Consider the following 12,167-nt stretch of genomic DNA (forward strand, 5'->3'; position numbering starts at 1 on the left):
CGGCAAAACACAGAGCCGCTGAAATAGTAAGAATGGATGGAGACAATAATATTATGATGAATGACGTAAACGTTACTTGGCACTTTGGTATTGTCTAAGATCCTTGGTATTGTCTAAGCGTTTTGTACTGTCTGCGCTCTTAGGTATTATTTTAGCCCCTTGGTATTTTCTGAACTCTTTGGTATTGTCTTAACACTTAAGTATTGTCTTAGCATTGTGGTATTGCCTCAGCCCTTTGATATTGTTTTACACCTTTGGTATAGTCATTGACTCTTGGTATTGTCGGCACACTTTGTTATTGTCTTTGCCCAACGGTATTGTCTTAGCTCTTGGGTTTTGTTTTATACCTTTGACATTGTCGTTGACTCTTGGTCTTGTCTAAGCACTTTGGTATCGTCTTTGACTCTTGGTATTGTCTAAGCACTGTGGTTTTGTCTTGGATCTTGGAATTGTCTAAGCACTTTGGTATCGTCTTTGACTCTTGGTGTTGTCTAAGCACTTTGGTATTGTCTTTGACTCTTGGTATTGTCTAAGCACTTTGGTTTTGTCATAGCCCTTTGGTGTTGTATAAGCACCTTCGTAGTGTCTAAGCACTTTGGTATTCTCTTATCCCTTAGTATTATCTCAGCACCTTGGTATCGTCTCAGCATATTGGTATCGTCTTAGTGTATTGGTATCGTTTTGCTTAGCATATTGGTATCGTCTGAGTCTTTGATATTGTTTTACACCTTTGGCATTGTCTTAGCTCTTTTATATTATCGTTAGACCAGGGTTCAAGGCCTGCTCTGAGCGGCGAATAGTTGAGTCCTTGGAAAAGTCTCTTTGTTCCCTTCTCTCACCATACATATGTGTAAAAGGAGTACCTGGCCATTAACAGAGTTGTCTGTCCGAAAAAATGTGACATCGCCTGATAGACATCATGTCTCGTGTTGGAGTGTTGTTGTTGGCTAGGGACCGCTTGTAAAGTGCTTTGAGTACGTTGAGTGGACATTGCTCTATATAAATGCACTTTATATAAATTTATTCAATGCAGTTTTGTAGTATCGATATTTCAGTTGGTTTAACTTTACGGTGTAACTTTTTTACGAAACCCGCCGAAACCCGACGAATCCCGACAAAGTTATGGGAAGTAGGTAGCAGTGGGGAGTGAACCTGGAACTCAGGGAAGTGTAAACCATTGGGGAGTGAACCTGGGACTGGGTTTCGGCGGGTTTCGTAAAAAAGAATTAGTGCTTTTTTACGAAACCGGACGAAACCCCCCGAAACTGGGCGAAACCCGACAATATCCAGCAAAGTTATGGGAAGTAGACAACTGTGGGGAGTGAACCCGAGACTCAGGAAAGTGTACACCAGTCGGGAGTGAACCTGAGACTGAGGTTATCGGCGGGTTTCGGCGGGTTTCGTAAAAAAGCAATCAGTGCTTTTCTACGAAACCCAGTCCCAGGTTCACTCCCCAATGGTGTACACTTTCCTGAGTTCCAGGTTCACTCTCCACTGCTACCTACTTCCCATAACTTTGTCGGATTCGGCGGGTTTCGGCGGGTTTCGGCGGGTTTCGTAAAAAAGCACTAATTCTTTTTTACGAAACCCGCCGAAACCCGCCGATAACCTTAGTCTCAGGTTCACTCCCGACTTGTGTACACTTCCCTGAGTCTCGGATTCACTCCCCACAATTGTCTACTTCCCATAACTTTGCTTGATATTGTCGGGTTTTGCCGGGTTTCGGTGGGTTTCGTAAAAAAGCACTAGTTCTTTTTTACGAAACCCGCCGAAACTCAGTCCAAGGTTCACTCCCCAATGGTGTACACTTCCCTGAGTTCTAGGTTCACTCTCCGATACTACCTACTTCCCATAACTTTGTCGAGATTCGTCGGGTTTCGGCGGGTTTCTTAAAAATGACACACCCTAACTTTAGACTCACAAGCAAAGAGAATAGAATCGATACTGATTGTATTCGATATTTATTCTGACCTTTCCCCTCTTTAGTCTCCCCTCATTTTCCAAGTAGTGATTAGGTAATCAGTTCTCTTAAATGTGACCCTCCGTCGCAAAATGGTATTATGTCGGGATGATTCAAACCCCAAGAAGTGAATTTAGAGATAGAATGATGAGTAATTGAAGCTTAGAAGTTTTTGCAATGCAAGAAATAGTCGTTATACTCCAGAATAACGTACAGAAATTAAACCCAAGTTGGATATTTGTCGCTATGAATTCAATTCCCTTAACGAGTGGATCCCGACATAATACCGCTTTGATACGGCGGGTCACAAATGTGGTTGAGGGTCTGTTTTGTTTTACTTTGACAGACTAATGTCCTGTCCAAAGATAATAAACAACTGCTAATCTCCACATAACGCTATTTGAATGAAGCGGGATAATATCTGGCTTCGTTTTCCTTATGGCTCTGAGAAGCAAATGTTTAACCATGATTGAAGTCAATTTGAAAAAAAATATTTGTATAAAAGGAACGAAATTGACGTTACTCAACTATTTGATATTGTTTTTAGCCAACCATTTTTACGTTAAGTTCCCGCTAAATTCTATCAATAATAATATAAACGTTCAAGGTTACTCATAATTTTTTGTGTTGTTTTCGTTATATCCCGTTGATGGGTGTTGTGCGTATTTTACCTAAAATCATATCATGCGAAGTATGCCCGTTCCGATAAGTTAAAAATTAAATTGAGATTTTATATAGCGTATTATCCGCTAGACGTGCTTAAAGAGGTTTACATGGGGTCCCTGGCGAACATCAGAACTTAACATGACTCCTGTTAGTTGATATTACAATTCTTTTAGGACAGAGTTAACGCTGTTAACGACCAGGTACTCATTTAACACCTGAGTACGGTGAGAGAATGTGATTAAAGATCCTTTTCCAAAGACTCAACTATGTCACCTTTGACCCCTTCCATCTACATACCGCCCATCTGTGATTGAATAAACTTTTGAACTTGTGATAATAAACAATACTCTTCAACAGTCGTAACGTCACTTCCTTCCTAATGACGCGTGGTAACTTAGTAACACTGGCTCTAAACTATCGGAACAATGGCGGACGCCCGTATGAAATATTTCTCCGGCGAGCATTAAGGGTATCCAGAGGGAAAAAAACCACATAAATTTGATCATGTTTTGACTTTTACACATTCTGATCACAAGACATAGGCAAAGTTCGAGCCAGCATGAAAAATAAAAAGTAATGATTTTCTTTGTTTAGAACCATGATGGCCGCCGTTGCCGGGCGGCGTGACATCAGACTATTGAATCGTATTGACAATCAAGAAGACTACTGACCACACATGCTGAATATCCCAGAGAAAGTCCAGATGACCAGTGACATCCCGACTGACCCTACACCTGCCAGGACTCCCTTTGGAGTGCCAAAGATTCCAGGACCTGAAATGGATGTATGTTTGGACTTGACCAACATGTACATATATGCAGGTCGATCCAACCCACTTATGGTTTAACATTAGTTAACTCTCTCCTTACCGACCATTTTCAGTATTTTCCCAAAATGGCAGCAGGCTTACCCAGCAGAAAAATTGATTTTTTAAACTGAAACAATCTCTCTACAAAACAACTTTATGTTCTTATTGATTAAACAAAGATCATTGTGGTGTACAAAATAAATCTGAATAAGAAAAAATGTGTATTGTGTCGTAACAAATGTGACGATTATACTGTAGGTGGTAAGGAGAGGGTTAAACTAGTTTAAAATTGTTGTAATGGACAATAATAATATGTTGCGTCATTTTTTGAGATTTCCATTCGAACAAGTAGATGCTATAAGAATTGGGTATATGCATCTGCGACTTGATGCACGGCGGACTTGACTCACGGAGATAATAAATAATAATAATAATAATAATAATAATAATAATAATAATAATAATAATAATAATAATAATAATAATAATAATAATAAATAATAAATAAAATAATAATAATAATAATAAATAATAATAATAATAATAATAATAATAATAATAATAATAATAATAATAATAATAATAATAATAATAATAATAATAATAATAATAATAATAATAATAATAATAATAATAATAATAATAATAATAATATAATAATAATAATAATAATAATAATAATAATAATGAGAAAAGGAATAATAACAAGAAATTACAATCGTATACCGCAATAGCCCCATTCCAACAGGCTCTTTCCCTTTCACATTATATAATATCTGTGTGTGTGTTTGTGTGTTTGTATGTATTTCTGTGTGTGTGTTTGTTTGTGTATGTATTACTGTGTATGTATGTATTTGTGTGTGTTTGTTTGTGTATGTATTACTGTGTATGTATGTATTTGTGTGTGTGTGTGTATGTGTGTGTGTGTTTGTGTGTGTCTGTGCATATTAAGAGTCAGCCATGAACTAATAGTTATTGCCAGATTTTTTTTCAAATCATTGTCACCCATACGACCACTGACCACGTTTAACATCGCTTGATGTCTATCTATCTATGTGTCGGCCATGACAAATAAATCACAGTCGTACCGCTTAACCTATGAGACCACACAAATATTCCGTATTTGATATTATTTATTTACAGTCATGGCGTGGGAATAAACATGACGCAAAATAAACACGCTTGGAATGTGTGTAGGCAATGACACAGTTGTGTGTCATTGTGTGTGTGTGTGAGGGTGTGTCATAGTCATCTTGTGTGTGTGTGTGTGTGAGGGTGTGCCCCTTATCGGTTGTAATAATTGCAGTAGTTCAAAGACATAATGTATGTATGAATTCAACACATGAAAGAAATTTTGTGAGAAGAAATTGAAGCATCCCAGTACACACCCAGTTCGTTACTATGTAGTCTTGTGGTGTATGACACTGGCCTGGATTAGAAGGTCCAGGGTTCGAGTCCCGCTCTGAGCGTCGCATAGCTGAGTCCCTGGAAAATGCTCTTTACTCACATTCTCTCACCGGACTCAGATGTACAATGAATACCTGGTCGTTAACAGCATTGTCTCAGTCCAAAAAAATATATAATATAATTTCGCCTAACAGGCGTCATGTCTTGTTCTACATTTTAAGTGTTACCGTTGACTTGGGACCCCTTGTAAAGCGCTTTGAGTGAAGCGTGAATTGGATATGTATAGGAGCTCAAAAACGACGACGTTGATGATATGGTGATGATGATGATATGACGACGACGACGATTACGAAGATGATGATGATGATAATAATGATGTTGTTGATGATGATGATGATGATGATGATGATGATCATCATGATGATGATGATGATGATGATGATGATGATGATCATGATGATGATGACAACGACGATGATGATGATGAAGATGGTGATGATAATGATGATGATGACAACGACGATGATGATGAGAAGATGGATGATGATGATGATGATGATGATGAGATGATGATAGAATGTAGATTGATGATGACAGATGTGTATTGATGACTAATTGCTACCTACCAACGAGTGTATTGATGACCATTGATCCTCCATACCACAGGCCGATCTCCTTCAGATCACTGCCCGCTTCCTTCTCTTTCTCTTTCGTCTTATCCTCCCCCTCGCCACCACCACCACCAATGTTATTGGGCCGGGCCTCATCTTTGTCCGGGCCCTCGTTGGGGCCTGTGTTGTTTATAGTCCAGGAGACAGACCTGCGTTTGCCGTTGCTGGCGAACTTTGACCCTCGACGGAATGCTTTGAAGACAGATGTTCAATGTTTTAGTTATCATAAAACGTTATAACAAATGTAACTAAATGACAAATTGCCATATTATTTATGGACAATAAAGATCTATTATTATTATTATTATTATTATTATTATTATTATTATTATTATTATTATTATTATTATTATTATTATTATATTATTATATTATTATTATTATTATTATTATCATCATCATCATCATCATCATTTATTATTATTATTATTATTATTATTATATTATTATTATTATTATTTATTATTATTTATTATCATTATTATTATTATTATATTATTATTATTATTATTATTATTATTATTATTATTATTATTATTATTATTATTATTATTATTAGATTAAAAAATGAAAAATCAATGGCATTATCTATATTCCCTTTTCATGTGCTCGACGTCATTGGTCACATTGCAAAATGTGCTTAAAGTGACCTACATAATGAAAAGTATTCACAGCTTTTGAAATATCTAACATCACGATTGGTCATTCTGTTCAGCTTGACACATGGGTATGTTTAGAACTTTCATAAACAAAGCATCGTGAAGAAATGTCCAATCGTTGGACATCAACAAATCATGTGACTGATGACTCGATGGGACGAAAATATGAAAAAAGATCGCTCCCATTGACATAATACATAATTTTAAAAAACTATTTAAAAAAATTAAACTGCTCAAAGCGTTTTACAAAAGGTCCCTGACCAACAGCAACACGAAACATGTAGAACGAGACATGACGCCTGTTAGGCGATATTACAATAATTTTTTCAACACGCCTGAAATTATTTTTCAGACAGAGACAACGCTGTTAACGGACAGCTACTAATTTTACACCTGAGTTCGGTGAGATAGTGTGAGTGAAGAGATTATTCCAAGGACTCAACTATGCGTTCCGATCGCGAATGCGAGTGCCTGACCACAAGACCACATAGCCGCCGAAGTGTAGTCCCTCAGAGCCCTTAGGCTAATAGACCAACGCTTAACACGTAGGACGAGACATGACGACTGTTAGGCGATATCACAATGGGTTTTATTTTCGGACAGAGAGAACGCTGTTAACAGCCAGGTACTCATTTTACACCAGAGTAGGGTGAAAGAATGTGAGTATAGAGCCTTTTCCAAGGACTCAACTATGCACCGCTCCTGATTCGATCCCAGGACCTACCTAAGAATGTGGATACAGAGTCTTTTCCAGAGACTCAATGTTGCACCAGTCACAACGGGGCTCGAACCAGGAATCTAATGGTCAGAGAGAGTGTGTCATACCACAAGACCACTAAGTAGCAACAAGAGTTATGTACAGATTTGGTGTCTCAATATCTCAATAGCTCAGGGGGGGTCTTGATAGTGCAGAGAGTCAGAGAGTCTCAATAGCCCAGGGGGTCTCAATAGTTCAGGAGTCTTAATAGTTTATGGGGTCTCGGTAGCTCAAGGGGTCTCAATAGCTCAGGGAGTCTTAATAGCTCAGGGGTCTTAATAGTTTATGGGGTCTCGGTAGGTAAGGGGTCTCAATAGCTCAGGGAGTCTCAATAGCTCAGGGAGTCTCAATAGCTCAGGGGGTCTCAATAGCTCAGGGAGTCTCAATAGCTCAGGGGGTCTCAATAGCTCAGGGGGTCTCAATAGCTCAGGGAGTCTCAATAGCTCAGGGGGTCTCAATAGCTCAGGGGGTCTCAATAGCTCAAGGGGTCTCAATAGCACAGGGGGTCTCAATAGCTCAGGGGGTCTCAATAGCTCAGTTGATATAGAACTCACTTTACAGTGGTTGAAGTACTGAATGCAACTCAAGACTTTTTGAGGTTTTCCGTGGTCATAGACTGTTTTTGACGTAAAATTTTGGCCAGTGTCATCCCATGACTAGAAAGAGACAAAAAAAACGTACCTGCTACCCTGTCCATGATGACGTCACACTATGCGTCTACTATGATGTGTCTTTGCACAGATTGGATTAGGTGAAATTATTTAAGGCTTAAAATGTCTTCATTTAAGATTTTTAACCGTTTTGATATTTTAAACCGTCGAATTTACTGGATTCGAACCTGGTATGAATTTGTGACTACAACAAACTTTTAACCGGATATTGTAGCGTATTTATTAACAATCCCATAATTTGTGATTATGATGTCGCATTGGGTTTTTAGTTCTAGGATCCTTGAAAGATTCCATCAATGTCCGAACCACAAACACGATAGCACAATCAAGGGTTATCAAAACATGGATCCCATTGTTATCAAAGAATTAGTTATACAAAAAGCAATTAACGTAACTGTATTTCGTTACCGTCAACTGGGGTTATTTTGCCTAAAGGGGGAAAACTTTGCCTCTTGAATTTTGGAACATTACGAGATTGATTATTTAGTTTCGTGGCTGGGGGTCCCGATAGCTCAGTTGGTAGAGCACTCGCTTCGTGCGCATCGGAACCAAGATCGAATCGATCCCGGCTGCAGTCGATTTTTTTTTTCTGATCCCCCCTGTTATCCAACAGTGAATGGGTAGCTGAGTCTGTTAGATTTGGTGGAAAGTACTTTGCGATAGAATAGCGTCCTATCCAAAGGATAGCAAGCAACTGGTATTGTCCGTTTCACGGTATAGAAACCGGGATAAACTCCGTCTCTATGGGTCCAAGCCCAATGGCTCTGATGGATTACTTTTTTAGTTTTATGGCAATAATTTCCATTCAAGTCATTTACCGGGTGCAATAACTGCAAAAATAAATAATGATGTCCTTCCACCACGACATCATAAGATTTCGTCGCCTAGGCATTCCATGAAGGAATATAGATAATCCATCAAACAAGATGTCGGATGTCAACAGGAATCACCCATGTTGTCCAAATGAGCAAATTGGGGGATTAATAATCTTGCACAATAAAAAAAAAAGGAACGTGCCTGAAGTGGGGCTCGAACTCGGGACCTTCCGGGTCACAGTGCAATACCACAACATACCTGAGTTTATTCAAAATACTCCAAATCACAGAGACAAAGTTTTCCCTTGAGGCAAAGTTACCCCAGATGACGTTACTCTGATAAAAAGAGGACGCGTGTTTAAAATAAATTTTGACCAGAAAATTCGTCCATCAAATATCCACCTATCAAAACGACCCTCACCTTGGCAAAAACCCTCAAACTTGGGACTTCCCGAGGTCTTCCTTAAAGAAGTCCCAGGTTTGAGAGTTTTTACCTGGATGAGAGTCATTGAAAGTAACAAATTTTGTAGCAGACGATTCCTAATATTTTTTTCAATCTAAAAAGTTGTGTATGAAATATATAGCGGCAGACCCGATCAGGTTGTCTGATGTTCGAACCCCAGTCGAGGCAAGTTATTTTTTGGGGTATTTTTTTTCTCTTTCTGTTTTGTCTCACATTGGGCGTACCAATAATTCATTTGGTATAGCACTCTCTTCACGCGTAAAGGGACAAAGTTTGATCCCGGATTCAGATAGGATTAATTTTCCTGATCCGCCTTGTCCACCCAGACGTGATTGGGTTGCTGGTGCTGTTAGATCTGGTGGAAACTACTTTGAGATAGACTAGCGTCCTATCCAAAGGATAGCAAGCAATTGTTATTGTCCGTCTCACTCTATAGAAACAGGGATAAACTCCGGCTCCATGGGCCCTATTGGTTCCTAAAGACTACTTTTTTTTTTGTCTGACACTGTTTCTTTTATGAACACCTTTTCAGAATGTTAGCTAGTCACTTTTGGTGAATTCCATCCACAGTTCTATCTAGAACAAACGAAAGATTATTCAAAGATGAACACACAAGTCACTCGATACTAACGAAGTTTGTTGTTTTAAATTAACTAGATAAATATTCCAGCCTGCACCACTTTGCATCATTCTAAAATGAAACAAAACAGTCGGTGCGAAAAGAAAAATGTCAAATTAAGTTAAAGGATTGTATTATCTTTGCATATCCATTCTGCCGGTATTTTAAAATTTTGCCAGAAAACTCGTCCTTCAATAATCGATCGAATAAAATGCCTAAAACTCACAAACCTGGGACTTCACAAAGTCTTTAAGGAAGAACAAACAAGGTTTGAGCGCTGGGTTTGTTTTGTTTTTGTTTTTTGTTTTTTTTTGACAAGATGAGGGTCATTTAAATCGATCGATATTTGAAGGATCGAATTTAGTTTTCTGGCCAAAATATTAAATACGTCTTTTGTTTTGTTTTGTTTCAAGAGTACACGGCATACTGACGTCATATAATGGTAAAAGGACGTAAATGTCAACGTAAACAAAACATGAGCTATTTAAAATATATGGGAATCCCCGATTCTCGGCGCAAAATACTAACTCGGTCATGTACGAGTTGTTAATGTACAATATTATAACACTATCAGAAATGTAGAATTATGAAATTGAAACATAAAACAAATCCTTAAAATTTCAAACAGATTTCCAACCATAGTTCTCAAAACTAACTCCACAGCGCTAACGTCCTTTCGTCATTAGCCGATGGCACAGGCTATGTATGCCATTGTGAGACCGGGTCAGTTCAGATTGTTTTCACGTTGGGAGATAAGCATCAGGAATTTATATATAGATCTACCGAGATAAACTGTAGATAGTTCCCATTAGCTGACCTGTCTACTTGAAAATTTAAAAACATCGAAGTTTTTAGGAAATAAAAAAACACATTCACTATAATTAACTATTAAAATCAACAAGTTACCCTTCCAATGATTAAATAAGACATCAAAAATCCTTTAAATTATGTAGTCTGACATCAACTTTTATTTTCAAATAATTTTTAACTCTCTACTTACCGACTATATTCATGATTTTTCCAGAAATGTTATAGATACCTACCCAACACAGAACTTGACATTTCACACTCAAATTCATGAAAAATACGTATATAGGGAATGAGATTAGCGGAAGAGTAGCTTCCCTTGATTGGACGTCGCCCATAGTCTGTGACGTCACCGGCGGAAAAGTTATTAGAGAGAGAACGTCATGTTGGTTGTGCGCATGCGTCTCTCGTCCTCGCTTCCGGTGAAAGCGGCTTGAGACACTTCAAAAACAAATTGACGTTCTCTCTGTAAGGTGACGTCCAATCAAGGGACGCTACTCTTCCGCTAATCTCATTCCCTATATACTAGATATGGATACATATTTCTGCGCAGCATAACAAGCTTTTTAAACAAATATTTTTCATAAATATTTTGTGATGTACAATAACAAATCTGATTAAGAAAAATGTTCAATGTATCGTCGTGTTACGATTTTTATGCAGTTGGTGTGGAGAGGGTTAATGAGACTTAGAGATGCTCGTTAAGTTCTGAACTTGAAGCCAAAAATTTCGAATTCTACGGATTATTCATAGCAGTAGGCAGGTCTGAATTAGATTCCTAATCGCAGCCCAACCAACAGCTTTAGATAAGCAAACAGTTTGTAGAAATGGAGACAGCTGGAACGAGGTCATTTGGTGTCAGGCCCCCGTGTTGGTTCTAATCTAGAACTATTAAATAATGCGATATTGAGCTTTTATATAGCGCAATATCCACTTAACGTGCTCAAAGCCCTTTACAAGGGTTCACTGGTCAAGAGCAACATTTAACACGTAGGACGAGACATGACGCCTGTTAGGCGATATTACAATTTTTCGGACAAAGGCAACGCTGTTAACGGCCAGGTACTCATTTTACACCTGAGTACGGTGAGATAATGAGAGTAAAGAGTCTTTTCCAAGGACTCAACTATGCGTCGAGCGAGGCTCGAACCCAGGACCTTCCAATCCGAAAGCGAGTGTCATACCACTAGACCACATACCGATGTCAAAGTACTGATTCCAATCTCAGTGGAAGTGTGAAACCTGTCGGCCGGAGGAATGGATACATTCATACATACATACATTGTGTACCTGATTATCTGTTTTCAGAGAGGAATGGCAACTTTGTTTCTAGCATGAATAAGATATGATGGTCGTCGCTTTATTCGCCCCGTAATCAAACGAATCCGCCTATACAATCTGTCTCTAGCCTATCCTGCTAATAAATATATAGATAGTATGCACTTGGCTAAGAAATAAACAACATTGCCATCCGTAAGTATAACGGACCAACACACAAAACCATGTGTTACCATGCACTTTCATAGTCTGGTTAATACAGTTTAGTGAGAATTACTCATGAACGCGGATGGCAAAAAAGACACGAGTGACGTCAACCTCGAACTATCTATGCATCCTTCTAATAAATATATAATAAGTTATTCCACGTTATGATTCAATGCGTAAGCTTTTCATTAATTATTCATTATCCGCAGAGTAGCGAAACACTTCTAAGGAGCTTTGAACCGGAAGAGAGGAATGTGTGACGTCACGGCTTTTGCTCCCCACTCAATTAGAATTTTCAATGAACAATAAATGAAAACGAATTCGAAATAAACCCGTTTTGAGGCGCTGGGGAACAAAATCTATCCTATAATATTATAGA

At 38.3% G+C, this 12,167-nt stretch overlaps 1 protein-coding gene across 5 annotated transcripts in view; it reads right to left on the bottom strand.

Annotated features, from left to right (window-relative positions):
- The window catches only part of LOC144977446 (uncharacterized), a 34,495-nt gene extending 24,844 nt beyond the window's left edge, over positions 1 to 9,651 (bottom strand). Inside the window, exons 1-6 of one of the 5 annotated variants that reach the window (XM_078922677.1) lie at positions 9,402 to 9,509; positions 8,674 to 8,750; positions 7,610 to 8,028; positions 5,468 to 5,704; positions 3,298 to 3,399; positions 1 to 18 (exon numbers count right to left, since the gene is read on the bottom strand). The exon at positions 1 to 18 is cut by the window's left edge and continues 99 nt beyond it. In XM_078922677.1, coding sequence (XP_078778803.1) covers positions 1 to 18; positions 3,298 to 3,399; positions 5,468 to 5,704; positions 7,610 to 7,625 — 373 coding nt within the window. In that variant the 5' untranslated portion in view covers positions 7,626 to 8,028; positions 8,674 to 8,750; positions 9,402 to 9,509. Of the gene's footprint in view, positions 19 to 3,297; positions 3,400 to 5,467; positions 5,705 to 7,609; positions 8,051 to 8,673; positions 8,751 to 9,401 lie in introns of all 5 variants that reach the window. The other 4 variants (XM_078922674.1, XM_078922678.1, XM_078922679.1 and 1 more) reach the window with 4 other exon arrangements.
- Between the last annotated feature and the right edge of the window lie 2,516 nt (positions 9,652 to 12,167).

This window comes from Berghia stephanieae, chromosome 7 (assembly GCF_034508935.2).
Source record: "Berghia stephanieae isolate SIO BIC M18660-M18661 chromosome 7, UCSD_Bste_1.3, whole genome shotgun sequence".
Classification (NCBI taxonomy): Eukaryota; Metazoa; Mollusca; class Gastropoda; order Nudibranchia; family Aeolidiidae; genus Berghia; species Berghia stephanieae.